This window comes from Lissotriton vulgaris, chromosome 9 (assembly GCF_964263255.1).
Source record: "Lissotriton vulgaris chromosome 9, aLisVul1.2, whole genome shotgun sequence".
Lineage (NCBI taxonomy): Eukaryota > Metazoa > Chordata > Amphibia > Caudata > Salamandridae > Lissotriton > Lissotriton vulgaris.
In genome coordinates this window covers 339,939,378-339,957,892 of record NC_141697.1, presented here as the reverse complement: position 1 = coordinate 339,957,892, position 18,515 = coordinate 339,939,378, and the positions used below count along the sequence as shown (strand labels likewise).

Genomic DNA, 18,515 nt, shown 5'->3' with positions numbered 1-18,515 from the left:
TCTCTACTTTATTTAAACTATGGTTGCTGTTCCCTCTAGCAGTCTACTCCTATTTTATATGCTGATTTTTGCCGGCCCTCGCGGTCTCGTTTATTGGTGTCTATTGTAATATACGCTTTGTTATATGGCTGTCTAACTGCCGTTATCTGGTGCCTATTAAAATGTGGGTTATTGTTCTACCAGTGTCAATATCTCGTTGTCTCTTTAACCTATGTATGTTCGCTATTTAATTGTAGTTTATTATCTTCTAAGTGTGTGTGTGTCGTTATCTATTTGCCTTATGTATATTCTCACCTATATATCCTGGGGTATCTTTAGTCCTTAATTACTTTCCCCCAATCCTCTCTGGAGTTCAGCCCACATCTTACGCTGTTAAAAGATGACATATAAAATTGTTCCCTTCTTTTCCTCTTGTTGTCTAAATTACCTCCTCTCTTACTTCCTGTGATTTTTTCTAACCCACACCATTTCAGGTCGTCAATGTGGTGTCCCGCCATGCGCCAATGTTCAGTGAGGGGTGTTCCTATTTTATTGTTTCTTATGGCTGATCGATGCTCATTAAGCCTTAGTCTCATCTCTCTGGACGTCTCACCTATGTATGATTTTTGGCAAGGACATTGGATCAAATAAATGGCATTTTTCGTCCGACAGTTCATGAAGCTTTTAATATTAGTCGATCTGTCATTGACTGTTATTTTATTACCTTTGATGATGCTTCCACAGTTGCTACATCCCAAACAGGGGTATGTTCCTGTTGGTACGGTTGTATCATTAATAGTTGGTTGCGAATTCTTGGCACTTTCTCTATATGTGTGCACAAGAGAGTTCCTAATTGTTTTATTTCTTCTGTATGAGAAGATGGGCTTTGGGATTGGGATCTGGGTTTTATCCGTCACCAAATGCCAATTTCTATTTATAATGTTTTTGACTTTATGGCTGACCTGTGAAAAGTTAGTTACAAACATAATGGGTTGTTGGTTTATTTGGGCATTTTCTTTTGGTAGGAATAGGTTGTCTCTATTGAAATATTTGGCCCGTTTATAGGCATGCCTAATCATCTTTTTGGGGTAACCCCTTTCTTGGAATTTAATTTTCAGGGTTGCTGCATGTCTTTCATAATCTTGCATGGAGGTGCAGTTTCTTTTTAACCTCAGAAATTGCCCGAAGGGAATGTTATTCTTCTGAGAAGCAGGGTGGTTACTTTCAAAGTGTAGCATGGTATTCCTATCTGTGGGTTTTGTGTATAACTCCACAGACAGGCGGCCATCCATTTGTTTAATGATGATATCAAGAAATTCAACGTATTGTTTACTTACATGTGATGTGAATTTCAGTTTCGCATCTCCCAGATTTAACCAAAGTAAGAAGTCTTTGAGGGTTTCCATATCTCCTGTCCAAATAAAAAATATATCATCTATATATCGACCCCATTCCGAGATGTTTTCATAGAATGGGGCAGCTGGATTATAGATGTGTTTGTCCTCGAATCTAGAGACATATAGACAGGCCAGACTGGGGGCACATGTGGCCCCCATGCTGGTCCCTTTGATCTGTCTAACAAAGTAATCTTTGAACAGAAAGATGTTGTTTTTGAGAATTATGGTAATGCAATATAGAAGGAACGTTTGATGATCTGATAGGTCCTGTTGGTTGTCGCATAAGATGTCTTCCATAATCTCAATAGTGCTGTCCTGTGGGATATTCGTGTAAAGTGCTTCGATATCCAAAGTCACTAACACTTGTGTCTCTGGGTCAAAGACTAATCCTTCTATTTTTTTAATCATAAAAGTCGTATCTTTAATGTAAGCTTTTTGTTGTTGGACTAAGGGTTGCAAAAAAACTTCCACATATTTGCTTAAAGGCTCAGTGAGAGAACCTATACATGATACTATAGGTCTCATGGGTGGGTCTTTAAGGTACTTATGTACCTTTGGTAGGCCATATAGTGCCGGGATCAAAGGATCAGGGTTCATGAGAAATGCAAATTCATCCTCACATATTATACTGTCATCTTTGGCCAATCTGAGCATTCTTCCTATTTCTTCTTTTAAAGTCTGCCATTCATCCCTATTTGATTTCTTATAGTGTTCACTATTGTTTAAGAGTTTATACATCCTATTGTTATAATCATTACTGTCCATAAGTACTATACTTCCCCACTTGTCGGCTGGTTTAATAGTCAGGGTCTCATTTTTTTCAAGAAGTTCTAATGCTCTTTTCTCCTCTTTACTCAAATTAAAAGGGGTCCAGATCTTTTGCTTAAGTAAATTATCAATACTTTTATCTATAGATCTCTCAAAGGCCTCTATGTCTTTATGTACCGTGTTGAGGGATGGGGTCCAAGTAGATTTATTTTTGAGTCCTGACTTATTGGGTCTAAGTTGTTTCTCTTTGCCATCAAAAAATACTTGTAGTCTAACTTTCCTAAAAAAGTTTTGTAAGTCCCTTTCCAGAGCATATCTGTCTATAGGGGAACAGATGGCATACCCTAAACCTTTCTCAAGTAATTTTGTTTCTATGGGAGTTAGCTGATGCTCTGATAAGTTTATGACGGCTGCTTTTTGGATATTGGTTAGTGCCATTGTTTCTGACTTCTGGTTCGTGGACGTTGAGGGTGTTGGGCTTGTGGGTATTGTGTCTGTTGATTGTAATTGCTGCGGCCTCTTCCTCTCCCTCGTTGCTGACCGAATGATTGGTTTCGTTTGTCTAAAAAAGAGAAACCTTCTTTCACGGGTGGTTGCTGTTTACTTTGATCCCCGTTTCTGGTCTTATCGTTTGATTGTTTACCCTCTGAGTCAGTGCTCGTATGAGGAATCAAAAAACCTCACCTTTCTCTTAGGGAAATTCCTTGGTTGGTTATGCCACTGTCTACGAGGTTGGTATTGTTCTTTGGGGCGTTCATAAAAGTCTTTCTGTAAATAGGGATAGACAAATTCGGCGTTATAGTTCTCTATATCTTTCTTGAGTTTATTGCTCTTCTTTTTAATAAGATATTCATTGTATCCTGTTATATCATTTTGAATCTCATCTAATTTAGCTACGGCATCATCTAACGCTGTACTTGCTTTTAATTGACTCTCTAGTTCTTCAATCTCCCTCCGTTCAATAACTAGAAACTCATTTGCCGTCTCTATTATTAATAGGATCCAATCCCTACTACATCGGTTCGCCACCAGTGTCCACCTTTCTATAAATTTTTTATCTGTTATAAAGATCCCTGGCTCATTTGTGACAAGGGGGGAAGTATAGTACTTATGGACAGTAATGATTATAACAATAGGATGTATAAACTCTTAAACAATAGTGAACACTATAAGAAATCAAATAGGGATGAATGGCAGACTTTAAAAGAAGAAATAGGAAGAATGCTCAGATTGGCCAAAGATGACAGTTTAATATGTGAGGATGAATTTGCATTTCTCATGAACCCTGATCCTTTGATCCCGGCACTATATGGCCTACCAAAGGTACATAAGGACCTTAAAGACCCACCCATGAGACCTATAGTATCATGTATAAGTTCTCTCACTGAGCCTTTAAGCAAATATGTGGACGTTTTTTTGCAACCCTTAGTCCAACAACAAAAAGCTTACATTAAAGATACGACTTTTATGATTAAAAAAAATAGAAGAATTAGTCTTTAACCCAGAGACACAAGTGTTAGTGACTTTGGATATCGAAGCACTTTACACGAATATCCCACAGGACAGCACTATTGAGATTATGGAAGACATCTTATGCGACAACCAACAGGACCTATCAGATCATCAAACATTCATTCTAGATTGCATTACCATAATTCTCAAAAACATCTTTCTGTTCAAAGATGACTTTTTTAGACAGATCAAAGGGACCAGCATGGGGGCCACATGTGCCCCCAGTCTGGCCTGTCTATATGTGTCTAGATTCGAGGACAAACACATCTATAATCCAGCTGCCCCATTCTATGAAAACATCTCGGAATGGGGTCGATATATAGATGATATATTTTTTATTTGGACAGGAGATATGGAAACCCTCAAAGACTTCTTACTTTGGTTAAATCTGGGAGATGCGAACCTGAAATTCACATCACGTGTAAGTAAACAATACGTTGAATTTCTTGATATCATCATTAAACAAACGGATGGCCGCCTGTCTGTGGAGTTATACACAAACCCCACAGATAGGAATACCATGCTACACTTTGAAAGTTACCACCCTGCTTCTCAGAAGAATAACATTCCCTTCGGGCAATTTCTGAGGTTAAAAAGAAACTGCACCTCCATGCAAGATTATGAAAGACATGCAGCAACCCTGAAAATTAAATTCCAAGAAAGGGGTTACCCCAAAAAAATGATTAGGCATGCCTATAAACGGGCCAAATATTTCAATAGAGACAACTTATTCCTTCCAAAAGAAAATGCCCAAATAAACCAACAACCCATTATGTTTGTAACTAACTTTTCACAGGTCAGCCATAAAGTCAAAAACATTATAAATAGAAATTGGCATTTGGTGAGGGATAAAACCCAGATCCCAATCCCAAAGCCCATCTTCTCATACAGAAGAAATAAAACAATTAGGAACTCTCTTGTGCACACATATAGAGAAAGTGCCAAGAATTCGCAACCAACTATTAATGATACACCCTTACCAACAGGAACGTACCCCTGTTTGGGATGTAGCAACTGTGGAAGCATCATCAAAGGTAATAAAATAACAGTCAACGACAGATCGACTAATATTAAAAGCTTCATGAACTGTCGGACGAAAAATGCCATTTATTTGATCCAATGTCCTTGCCAAAAATCATACATAGGTGAGACGTCCAGAGAGATGAGACTAAGGCTTAATGAGCATCGATCAGCCATAAGAAACAATAAAATAGGAGCACCCCTCACTGAACATTGGCGCATGGCGGGACACCACATTGACGACCTGAAATGGTGTGGGTTAGAAAAAATCACAGGAAGTAAGAGAGGAGGTAATTTAGACAACAAGAGGAAAAGAAGGGAACAATTTTATATGTCATCTTTTAACAGCGTAAGATGTGGGCTGAACTCCAGAGAGGATTGGGAGAAAGTAATTAACGACTAAAGATACCCCAGGATATATAGGTGAGAATATACATAAGGCAAATAGATTATTATTATTATTATTATATGAAATTTGTAATGCGCTCAGCTTACCCGGGGGCATCCCGGCGCAAATAACGACACACACACACTTAGAAGATAATAAACTACATTTAAATAGCTAACATACATAGGTTAAAGAGACAACGAGATATTGACACTGGTAGAACAATAACCCACATTTTAATATGCACCAGATAACGGCAGTTAGACAGCCATATAACAAAGCGTATATTACAATAGACACCAATAAACGAGACCGCGAGGGCCGGCAAAAATCAGCATATAAAATAGGAGTAGACTGCTAGAGGGAACAGCAACCATAGTTTAAATAAAGTAGAGATCGGTTCAAGCGCCGATAGTGTCCCGTATGTGAACGAATATTATCTCTATAGAAACACAACGGGTGCGACTATGAACGATAGACCTGACCAATAAGAGCAGACCGTGAGAGGGCAGAATAACCATAGTAACTGTAAACGTAGCGATGAATCCATGAGTCATTAGCTTAGAAATCAAGTATTATAGGAACATAGGGGCCAATTATACCGAAGAAAATAATCATCTAAAGGCTCGGTACGCTTAATTGAAATAAGTTAAACAGTAGCTTAAGCGCCGATAGAACCCCCACGAAAACAAAGGAATATCGTTATAGGAACGCACTGGCTTAATAACGAATGGTGAGCTATGAGCAACAGTTCTGCCCAACAGGAGCAGACCGCGAGAAGTAGCTGTATCAGCACCATAGCAACGCGTTGACTCAATAACCAATGGGCTAGCTATGAGCAACTGGACTGCCCAATAGGAAAAGACCGTGGGAGACAGCAGTAACTAAAGTAACTGCACACGAATAGACAAGGCTATGACCAATCAGGATGCGCGAGGTAGGCGGCCTATCCCGCAACGTGTAGCATATAAGCAGGCAATACGGAAGTAGATTATTTTTCTTGCATACCGGATGATTGAAACGAGGACAGGCTGCCAGAAGACAGGAGCAGGGAGGCCGGAAAGAGTTACGAAGGTAAGGAAAAGAGTGTAATCAGGGGCTTGATTTAACCAATTACCCCGTAGCTTAAGTCTAACTAATCGGCCTAAAACAAAGAAGAACTGTTAAGGGAAGGGCGAGTGATGAGGAATGCAAGTAGAATTTAGCGCCCCTGTCTTAATGAGTAATTAGTCCATAATGAACTGTGCCCGTAACTGAAGTTTAGCACATCGGCTTAAAATAAACAAGAGCTGTAAAAGGGAAGGGCGGATGACGAATAATGCGAGGAATATTCAGCGCCCCTGTTTTAAGGAACAATTAGCTCAGAATAAACTGTGCAAATAGCAGTATGGACATTTTTAAGAAACTACCAGAGAAGAGAGAGGCAAGTGCAGCTATTCCTAAATATAAAATGGTAAATGGAAATATATGCATATAATAATGCACATCCCAACTCTACAGATAGTTCTCAGCCTAGCCCCGGAATGCAAATCGGTGAAAATGCTAAGGAAATAACACACAGATAAAAATAGGAAGTATGCCATGATGAAATATAAGATGAACTTATGTAACCAATACTTCCACAGTGCACAACAACCCTGTGAGGCGAACCCCTAGTGTGTTGATCGTCCCTCTGTGAGACGCAGACCTAATTAAAAGAGGTCTCCAACTATAACGACCGATCCCCCGGGTCTTATGGTGAGTGAAATTTTATTGTAATCTTGACATAATACTAGACCGCTTTTATTTCAATCTGTTTCTAAAAACAAATAAATAGAAATTTCAATTGTAACCCTGCAGGGAGAATTTTACCGATAATCTTCATAAAAACGGTGGCTCCTTCTGGCAGCTAAAATCCGGCAGGACTACACACAGGTACAAGACTTAAAATATCAAAAGTATTAAGAGTGTGTAAACATGGGGAACGGTAATTTAAAACAATCCTTTCCCTTATTATGTTTCTTACATCAACAGATATGAACAATGGATATATAAATAAATAGAAAACGAGACCAAAAGGAAATTGAAATTACTCCTTTGAAATTAAGTATGTAACAATAACATCGCCCACCTAGTATAAACAGAGGGGGTTGGACAATAAGTAAAAATGATCGGTATATTTTATGTTTTCACCTAGAGACAGCACACTATACAAATTGATGTAAGCATCGTGTGCCCAGTCGATCGTCCCATACTACAAAGGACCTTCACCAATTTAACAATCTCCACATGGGCAATAATTCCATCTGGATCTATAAGGTATGCATGGACGAAAGGACACGTCATGCTTTTTTTAGTAGTGGTACTATGGGTCTTTAAGCATTGGATTCAGTTCCAAGGGAGAGGCAAACTAAATGTTCAACAATGTGTATATATAAACTGTTAAAATAAAAATAAATGCAAAAGTAAATGGGGATAGTATCTAATTGTTTTAAAAAAAAATAAGGATCACTGTTTTCATATAAAAGAAAAAAACATCAGTGCGACAAACTGGGAAAATGAAATGAAATGTGTTCATGTACAGAAGATAAACTCTTAGCCAAAATTGTTTGGTAACCATGTGTTTTTCGATGTTTTTAACTGTTTAGAATCAGTCCTGAGGAAGGTGTACAAAAGAAAGCCGAAACGCCGCGTCGACTTTGTGATTCTTTTTCGTTTTTATTTATGCAAAATATTTTTTATTGATATGTACATTACAAATGTTTTTAAAGGTTTTGTGAATTGTGAATTGTAATTTGTTTATGTGGAATAATTTTTTTTTTTAAAACAATGTTACCAAGCATACACTGTGATAAGTCTTATTTAAAGTCATAGTCTTCTTGTAAGCACTGTAAACAATTATATCGAACTTGCCATAACCTATGTTTGTCCCTGATATTATAGTGTGGAACTGATATATATTGATAATCAATCACACTCCATTGTACCTTTGCCTTTCCCGTCGATTTGTGGACATGTTTATTTAGGAGATAACTCGCAGTACCAACACTAAAATAGGACGGATTTTATTAGTCCTCTGAATTGGGACTTTGTTATTTCTTCAACACTGTTTTTCCCCCCGGGCCCTTATAACACTGTGTGGGGTCCTCTTTTTTTCTTCGATTTGTTTTCTTGCTCAGCCATCCTGTGTGTCTCTGCTGGTTTGTGGATTGACTGTCTGGCTTTGGAGTAACAGGAGCTGGGGATGTGCATTCACTGTAGAAAGCCACTTCGGGAGGTGATGTAATTCCTGCCTTTCCTGAATGAGTCTGGGCTGGGCTAAATAGACCTGGGCTGCGTTCAGAGTAGTTGGAGGAGTTTTCACTAGCATCTGCATAGGCCCGGTCTGCATTTAGAGTGGTGGCAGGAGATTTCCCTTGCACCTGAATAGGCCCTGTCTGCTTTGGACAATGTTGTCTCCACCTCCAGCCGGGAATCTGGACCAAAGAGGACAGAACTGGTTTGGGCTAGCACAGACACCCTCCGTCCGAAAGAACAAAGAGAAACTGAGTATAAATATTGGGGCACAGAACTTTAGTTTATTGCTGAACAAAGGAACCTGTTGGGAAGAAGAGCTGGAAAAGCTGCCAGGAGGAACTGCCACTTTGCTGCGTGCTCTGCTGTGTTAGCCTGCTGCTTGCTGCTACTGTCATGGGCAGGGACATGACTTGATTGTACTTTCATCATCTGCTGTTAGAGTTTTCTCCAAGGGCTTGCAGTAGAGCTTGCTACCTGCTGGAAGTCTCAGGGAGATACAAGACTTCAGAGAACTGGCTGGAATCAAGCAACCTTCCAAGAAGAAGAGCTGCCAGGAGGAGTACTGCCCCTTTGCTATGTTGTTGCTTTGTTGGGTCGGCCTGCAGTTGTTGCTTCTGCCTTGGGCAGTGAAAGGACTTGACTGAAATTTCTCTAACTTGTTGCTGAGTATCTCCAAGGGCTTGTAACCAAGCCTGCCTCCTGTTCACGAAGTCTCAGGAAGACTTCACTTACCTCTGGGCACTGTCTCTGGAACCGTGGGTTCAGTTGCCGTAGAGGGGGAAGAACAGCCAACTCAGTCGCTGACTCTGTGTCCTTAAGGCACCGCTGCATTTCGCACTGCAACCCTGGTCTCACTGACGAGGACGCCGTGGCCACAAAGACGCTGCTTCCACCATGACCTGTGGGTTCCGCACTGCCTTGCTTCACCTTGCCACCCTGAGACTGCTGACGCTGCTCTTCAGCGTCAGCAACCTGAGGACACCGCACGACGCACCGCTACGCTTCCCATTGCAACCGCAACGGTTGCTAACATCCAGCCAATACCAAAAAGGTACTGTTTACGACGCTGTCGACCCTACTGCTGACCTGCTCCGACTCGGTCAGCAGGAACTGTTAGATTCTGTCAAGGAACTGCATTTTTAAAGTAGTTTTGCGAAGTGCATATTTTTAAGTACCGTGTGTTGGATTTTTATTGTTTTGGTCTTCATTTAAGTATATGGGATATTGGCTATTTTTCTAAACTGGTGTGGTGTCCTTTTGTAGTATTTTTACTGATTTACTGTTGGTTATGTGCAAATTCTTTACACACTGCCTCTGAGATAAGCCTGACTGCTCGTACCAAGCTACTAAGGGGTGAGCAGGGGTTATTTTAGGAGTGTAACTCCCTTACCTTGACTAGGAAACAGGGTCCCTACTTGGACAAAGGTACCTATCTCTGCTAACTAGAGACCCCCATTTCTAACACCCTGCAAGATAGTCCATGGAGGACAACTCACGGATGCTTTCCAAGTGAGGACTGGAGTCCGTCCGGGTTGTTTGCTCTCTACTTTTCTCTTCCTGCTGGCTATATACTGTATTATGAAGACATCCACAGTAAGGAGAAGAAATGGCATCCAGTAGACACCTTGGTCGCAGCTCTACGACCTGGACTTTGCACACAACATGACCGTACTCTTCCATACCCTACTGCAGATGTAAGAGAAGACCGGCAATCACATCAGCACAACTTGGCCTCAACATCCACAGGGGAAAAGCCAAGATCCTGAAGGCTAACATAGACCGCACCACTGCAGTCACTCTTGCAGGCAATGCACTGGAAGAGTTTGAGGCATTCACTACCTGGTTAGTGTCTTAGACAAGCAAGGCAGCACAGACACTTACTTCAAGGCAAGAGTCTACAAAGTAAGGGCTGCCTTCATTCAGCTAAAGAAGTTCTGGAGCTCCAAGGACCTAACGCTACAATCCAAGATCAGACTTTTCAACAGCAAAGTAAAATCTGTCCTTATGTATGGAGCAGAACCTTGGAAGACAACAGTGACCACCGCTAGCAAAGTCCAGACCTTCATCAACACATGTCTGAGTAAAATCCTCCAAATCCGCTGCCCAAACACCATCAGCAACAACTCCTTGTCAATGAGGAAATCATTAAAAGACGCTGGGGGTGCGTAGGTTACATCCTCTACTAATAAACACAGCAGAAGTTTCAGAAAGGGGGTCCAAGGGATATAGAGTTTAACGACCCGCACCTGGTTATATCCCCAGCTCCAACTAAATATATAACATAAGAAACACAGGGGGTCTATTAGCTAACTATTAGAGCTACACTATCACTTCAGAGTCGCCTAGATCTCAACGTGTGTGAATCACAAAGATAGTGAAAGAATGAAAACATAGATAAAGAGGAGTGGACTCACAATGCAAGAGAGATCGATACATTATAGAATATCCATAAGTGGCTGACCAGTCCCAAACCGATGATATAGGGTTTCCATCAAAAAAGACTTAGTGATCAGTCATATCATCTGGCCAAACCCAGGTGTGTGAAAGGCAAGTCCCTTGATCATAGGGACTGAACCACACAGTGTTGATATCTTAGGATTTGTTCCACCAATATTCATGAAACATCCGTAATGACTGATCTCTTGATGGTTAGAGAAAAGGTGCAACACAACAGAAAATGTGACTTAAAATAGGATGGGATGCCCTCCTTCGTACAACTTTATTCTATGGACATGACATGCCTCCTAATTAAAAACAGAACAGTGCAAGAAGACAGTAACAAATATCTGCCTGTAAAAGGGCCCTTTGCTAGATCATTTTTAACTGTTAAATGACACCTCTTTTTCGGCACTGAGGTTTACTATATTGGATATTGCTTACATACCGATACACATTTATCTATGTCAGGGTGTCGTCCTTTCCTTTGTACCTTTCGTATTTGATTGGTGTTTGGCACTATTGACATTGTAATGAGCCTTTGCTTGCATGAGCAAAATGCTTCCAAGTCAAACGTATTGCTTTTTGGCTTAATTTCAGACCGTGTATGAATCACATAAGATGGAAAATGTCTCTTCTTTTTAAAGCCAGTGGTTTTGTATGTTAAGTCTATGAACCTGGGCAACTTTTTGAGCATTGACAAGCTCTTGCTTCCTGAAACCTCACAACTCCTTTTCAGAGCCAGTTTCAATAAAAACAAGCATTTGCAATGCAATAGGTCTCGCATTATGAAAGTTTGAGCTATTGGTCTTGTAAATGACAATTTTTTTATGTATGTGTTGGTTTTGAAAATAGCTAAATTAATAGCTTTGTCATTTACAATGCCAATAGTTATAACTTTCGCAAATGTGACACCTGTAGCATTTGTAATGCAACATGTTTTGTATTTACGTGACTTAGATGTATTGATATTACAAATAACAATGGCTTTTAATTTTTTAAAATATTTAATACTTAAATAAAAGTGATTGTAATTTATAATGGCAATAGCTTAAACTTTTGTAAATAACTTTTGTGAAGATTATTTTCAGTGTATTTTATTGTGATGAAAATCCAAGAACAGAAGTGAAATATTAACATCTTTTTGTGACATTTGTAATAAAGCTTGAAACATTGAGAGAACATATTTGAACCAGTTGTTGTTGAATGGTTGCACATATTGATGCCGTGATGGCACGGAGTGATGTTGTGGTGGTGCTGAGTGATGCTGTGGTGGTGCTGAGTGATGCTGTGGTGGTGCTGAGTGATGCTGTGGTGGTGCCGAGTGGTGCTGTGGTGGTACTGAGTGGTGCTGTGGTGGTGCTGTGATATGCTGTTGTGGTGCTGTGTGGTGCTGTGGTGGTGCTGAGTGATGCTGTGGTGGTGCTGAGTGATGCTGTGGTGGTGCTGAGTGATGCTGTGGTGGGTCGGAGTGGTGCTGTGGTGGTGCTGAGTGATAATGTGGTGGTGCTGATTGATGCTGGGGGAGCGCTGAGTGAAGATGTGGTGATGCTGAGTGGTGCTGTGGTGGCGCTGAGTGATGCTGGGGTGGTGCTGAAGGAGGCTGTGGTAGTGCTGTGGTGGTGCTGAGTGGTGCTGAGTGGTGCTGTGGTGGTGCTGAGTGATGCTCTGTGGTGGTGCTGAGTGATGCTCTGTGGTGGTGCTGTGGTGGTGCTGAGTGTTGCTGTGGTGGTGCTGAGTGATGCTGTGGTGGTGCTGAGTGATGCTGTGGTGGTGCTGAGTGGTGCTGTGGTGGTGCTGAGTGATGCGGTGGTGCTGAGTGATGCTGCGGTGGTGCTGAGTGGTGCTGTGGTAGTGCTGAGTGATGCTGTGGTGGTGCTGAGTGGTGCTGTGGTGGTGCTGAGAGGTGCTGTGGTGGTGCTGAGTGGTGCTGTGGTGGTGCTGAGTGATGCTGTGGTGGTGCTGAGTGATGCTGTGGTGGTGTTGAGTGATGCTGTGGTGGTGCAGAGTGGTGCTGTGGTGGTGCTGAGTGATGCTGCTGTGGTGTTGAGTGATGCTATGGTGGTGCTGGGTGGTGCTGAGTGATGCTGTGGTGGTGCTGAGTGATGCTGTAGTGGTGCTGAGTGGTGCTGTGGTGGTGCTGAGTGGTGCTATGGTGGTGCTGAGTGATGCTGTGGTGGTGCTGAGTGGTGCTGTGGTGGTGCTGAGTGGTGCTGTGGTGGTCTGAGTGATGCTGTGGTGGTGCTGAGTGATGCTGTGGTGGTGCTGAGTGATGCTGTGGTGGTGCTGAGTGGTGCTGTGGTGGTGCTTACAATGCCAATAGCTTAAACTCGTGTAACTGTGAGACCTATTGCATTGTAAATGCTTGTTTTCCAGACTGCAGTGACAGCAGGCACATCGATGTGCACTGCTCACACTTCACAATAGTGGAGAAGATATGTCATGATGTCATGCCATCCAGGTGAGCGTTGTAGAGGAAGGGAAATCCTTTAAAGAGAGTCATTTTCTCTCTGGATTTCCCTTCTCTTTTTGAAACTCAGGAGCAGCAACATTGTCATGGTGTTAACTGGGCTTTAAGTGGAAGCTTTTTCAATATTATATACAAACCATAATTGTTGCTTATTCATCCTATGCAACTAACAACAAAGCCAATAGTTTGGCTTGGTGTAGGTATGATGTTACTTGTAGAATCATATATCTGGATGCAATAACAGAAACAGCAAAATACAGATCGGGCTGTACACTATACTAAGCATGGATGACTGTCTAACACTTGAAAAATGGGGTCTGTCCTCTTGTCCCTGAGGATGGGGGAGAATGCTGAGGATTATAATTCCCCTACCGCCCATGTCTAAATCCCTTTCCTCTTACAGCACGTCTAAGCCTGGTGGTCGGGGGCAGTGCTGGAGGGGATGGTCCCTGTCAGAAGGCCTGTACTACCCCACCAGTCAACCAACCGCTGCACTCAGTGTCTCGTGCTGTCCTCGTGTGCCCCACCCTTCAAACCTCAAGCACGTGCTCACTCTCTGTAGCCGCTGTCTTGTCAAGTGTCAAATCTCGATGCGGCAAGCTTATTCATTATTCAGGAGAGGGAGAGTTGTGATGGGGGGGGGGGCAGGCGCCTTGGAATACTCCTGTTGGTTTCTCTATAAGGAAGGGGTCGGGGGACTCGGGTTGAGTAGGCGCGGCTCCTCAGCAAGTGGATGAAACACACTGCAAATCTGAAAGTGACGATGCCTCATTCATTGCATTGAGGGAGATACCTCTGTCTAAAAGCAGGACTCTTCTTTTGCATTCTCTTCTTTTTCCAATTGTAGTGCTTAAATGTCACTATTATTGGGCAAATGAAAAATCTAGGTGGGGAGTGGGAAAGTGTTACCAAGTTTAACAAGGATCTTCCGCAGACTGGGGCCAGGAAGACAGGGAGGAGGCGCTGCACAATGAAGGCGAGACTGAGAAAGGAAACCAGAGGCACAGCGTGCCAGGAGAAACGAAAGAGAGGGGGAGAAAGTTAACCAAGGAGAGGGAGAGGCAATAAACAGCGTTGGAGAAGGGGAGGAACGAACCAGAAAAAGATAAACAAAACAGTAGTAAAATCTGGTAGTACAGAACGGAAGGCCGCCTGTCCCACCCTTCCCTGCACGCATGGACGGGAGAGAAGAGGTCGGAGTAGCATAGGGAAGAGATGAGCTAAGAGCTAGGAAAAAGGAAGAACTAGTAAAAGCGGGGAAATAAAAAGCGGCCGGGAAATGCTCTCGGTATTGCGGGGGGGGGGGCGCATTCCTTTGAAGTGTGAAGCAGGGGGCGGGGGAGAGGATCCCTTTGAAGTGAAGCTCTCGGCATTGCTGTGGCGGGTCAGATGCAATGATGCGAGGCAGGCGGCTCGGGCAGCAAATGGCAAGCGCATGCATGGGCACATGCACTCGGTGCAATCCGCCTGGTTTAGCTTTCATGGATCCAACTCTATATGTCTCGACATCTGCAATGCCAGAGGTATTGGCAGAGGTCGAGACCTAAAAACATTTTACCCTTTCTCTCTATTAAGGATTGCTGGCAGTCCTTGGATCTCTGGTGAAAGCAAATCCAAACTACTTGAATTCATTTGTATCTGCCCCACAATATATTCTCCTCACTGATACCAGTTAGCTCAAAATCTAAACAAAAGGTGACTATGTTTCTGCAGCCAAGTCTCTTTCTTGTTTACCGGGTAATTCTTCAGTCTTCTCCTAATATGCCTGTGTGAAAACATGAAGTGATGCTAGCCTTTTTCACCTCTGCAGTCCTCTAATCTGACCTTTTAAGCTGTTATGAGATTTAGTTTGACCATAAAAGGGCAACTATTTTCACCTTTGTATCCCCGAGTCTGAAGCAACCCCATCTGGAGGTTTGCCACTGCCAATCCTTTCCAAACTTTCATTAGCAACTGACAGTTTATTTATCTATTTGCAATAGCGTTTTGAAGCTCATTCTCAACAGAGGCTAGAGGCGGCTAGTCGGCAAATCGTTCTGCCAGTTTTTGTATTCATTCACTGTGTTCCACCATTCAGATAAATGTGTGAGACCGTGTCAGTTATTTTGTTTTACAAAATGTTATTTGGTTGCATTTTTCAACATATTTTTTAAGCCATTATTGTCTACCCTTCACAGGTTGACTTCTCTCAGGCCGATGCAGAAGAAGTTGTTAAACTGAAATTGAACCTGGAAGAGCTGCAGAAAGTAAAGTGCCAGATTGAAAATGAAAAAGTATGTTATGGTAAAAAGAATATGAATTACATTAGATGGAGAATAATACACTGTTAACTTGCATCCATGAACATATTCTGCCCCGAAAGCCAGATTCACTTTTCGGAGTACTAGGCCCTCAAAAACGACCCTGATCACTGACTGCTACCAGGTGCTGATCTTTTAGTTTTGCTTTACTAGTAATAGCAGTTTTCTGCGTTTAACAGCTGTATGCTCTTTTTCAATTTGTCCTCTCTTCATAGTTCTCTACTTCTACCCAATACTGCGTACTTCTGGAAATGTAACTCTTTTCGAGTTCATGTACTTTCAGAGTATATAAGGAGGGGCTTACAGTTGTCTTATGGTTCTAAAACCTCCATCAATAATGAAAGCACTTGATGTTCAGAAAACAAAATGTCACTCTCTTTGTCACAGAGGTACAGTTTATCTGCATATCTTAAAGCATTATCTGCTCTGTTTGGGCTTCCTTACTTGGCCTGGGAATTCTGGCATGCCTTACCAGTTGAATTATTGTACTGATAGGATCTACTGGTTATAGTCTGTCCTGGGTTGCCATTACATACAGTGCACACTACCTGCATTGTGTGCAGGCAGCATCACCATATCTTCATGTTCTATAACCATTGATAACCAGTTGTCCTACTTTTCTCCTCCTGAAAATCTTCTAACAGACTACAGGCTCCTCAGAACAGCAAGTGTTTCCTCCACAAGCATACTTGCACTACTATCCCAAATCCTGTTAAAATTGGATCAGTACCTTTGAAAAGAAGTCAAAAACATAAATTGGAGCTTGTGTTTTTTTCTTATTAAAACATGGCTTGCAGACTAACCTCCACCTTCTTCAAGAACTGGTGTGGGAGCTGCTTGCTCATCACCCACATCTGGATGTGCAGCTCCTATCTGGAACTCAGCCCAGCCAAGACATAATTTCTGTTATTGGATATAGCAGCAAACAAGATGCAGTATAAACCTGGCTCAATAATATGAACATTGACAGCTTCAAACCCAAACTTTCATTGTATGCCAAGTCACTTGGATTCACCCTGGTTAACAACCTCAGTGAACATATTGCCAAAAAAGCAAAGACGGCCTGGTACAATCTGTCACTTGTAAAGAAAGCAACATTTTTTCTTCCAGAAAGTGACTTCAGAACTGCTATATAAACCCTCATATTCTTACATCTGAATGGTGGTAATCTCCAGTTCCACATGCCGCAGTATGTTTCATCTAGGGCCTGAAGAAATGTGATGGCATCATGCCCATTCTGATGAAACTCAGTTGTTTTACCTTACCGGTCCACACAAGTTCAAAACCAATTGCATCATTTAGAAATCCTTTATGACAGGCACCCTTGCTTATCTTGACAACAAGCTAAGCAACTCTGGTGGTTTTCATCACACCCACAGCCAGGACACCATCGGGCTGCAGATAAATTAGTGTAATAAAGAAAAAACAAGGCAGCAGTCCTTTTCCATCTATGCTATCTGGATCTGGTAAAACATCCCTGTATCCGTAAGCAGTGCCTCAACGCTGTTACAAGAAAGAGTTGAAAGCACACCTCTTTAAAGAACACTACTTCACAATGTTTTGACAAAAGCCGGATACCGCTCCTTTCACTCATTTACTTTATGCTTGTATTTGACCTTTTACAGTGCTCTCCGGCCTCTTGGCTAGGTTTGCCCTACAGAAATACCACATGCATACAGAAAGCTGAGTAAGGAAGATGGGAACTTCCAAGCATCTTTGTGCTTGTGTTGCTTATAATGTGGCTAGCTGTAAATAAAAGTTTAAACAACCAAGAAAGTAGATATCTGCACTCGTAATGAACCCTGTTTTCTATGTAATTGTTATCTTCACCACTACACCTTATACTGGATCTAAATAATTACAAGGTGTCTCACAGCATCACAGCCTTGATTCTGGCCGAAACTCATTCTGTCACTCTCCACATTCCTGCTTAAAAAAACACATCAACAGAACGGTGATGGATCAAACCCAGATCTGTTGACTGGGTGTGAGTGTTTGATTGGTTCAGATGCTCCGTCCATCACCACCCACTTTTGTACCACTTTTTTCGCCATAAGTTGGCAGGGTATGCTCAGACGTGAGTCCCTTGCTCACTTTGCCACTGGATTCAAGCAAGCCGGGCTGAAGACGGCTGAAATGCCAGAAACCGGTCCTCAGAAGCATGTTTCCGGTCCAGGGAAGGCATGGCTTGGCAGTTCGGGCTGGACTGTTCCCATGAGGCACAGGGTCAGACTGATTTGCATATGGCCATGTCTGAACTGTGGTGGCAGAGTGGGCTACAGAACGGTGATGGATCAAACCCAGATCTGTTGACAGGGTGTGAGTGTTTGATTGGTTCAGATGCTCCGTCCATCACCACCCTCTTTTGTACCACTAATAAAATACAGCAGGCAAACACACACAGAAAATAACAAAAGTATCTTTCATTTTAAAATTTATCATATAATGGCCCATAGCCATTTTAATGGTAAAGATCAGCTGGCATTAAGTCAGTATTTCTCCAAGACAAAGATTTTCTTGAGGGTCTTAACTTGAATAGGCATCTTAGACGGAGCCTTCTCACAAAAGAGTCCATGTGGAGCGTCTCTATATTCAAGATGAATTTTGCTTACGGAGTCTCCATCCCTAAAGGGATCCATCCTGGGCTATATCTCCTAGAGACCGTTGTTCCTATTTATAATCCGATTATAAATCGGGCTGGGCGTAGTTTGCGAAGTAGTGCTTCGTGTAGCTATGTGAAGTGCACTTCGCACTTCGCGAACTACGCATAGCACTACGCGAACTGCATAGTACCTGTTCGCACTGTGCAAGATGCTGTTTTCAATTATTGGACAGTGCGGACAAGCATTCGGCCCTGTGCAATCATTGAAAACGGCATCTTGCACAGTGCGAGCTGTAGTTTTCTGCCGCTTGAGGAGATTTTTTCTCGAGCGGCAGCTTTCTCAACGCAGACTGGTAGTTTCTCATCG

The 18,515-nt window shown here is 42.1% G+C and overlaps 1 protein-coding gene across 1 annotated transcript in view; it reads left to right on the top strand.

The window, feature by feature from the left end:
- The window catches only part of TRIP11 (thyroid hormone receptor interactor 11), a 485,462-nt gene that overhangs the window by 242,818 nt on the left and 224,129 nt on the right, over positions 1–18,515 (top strand). The window contains exon 9 of the mRNA XM_086937682.1: positions 15,424–15,519. Within this exon, the coding sequence (XP_086793808.1) occupies positions 15,424–15,519 (96 nt within the window). The remainder of the gene's footprint in view (positions 1–15,423; positions 15,520–18,515) is intronic.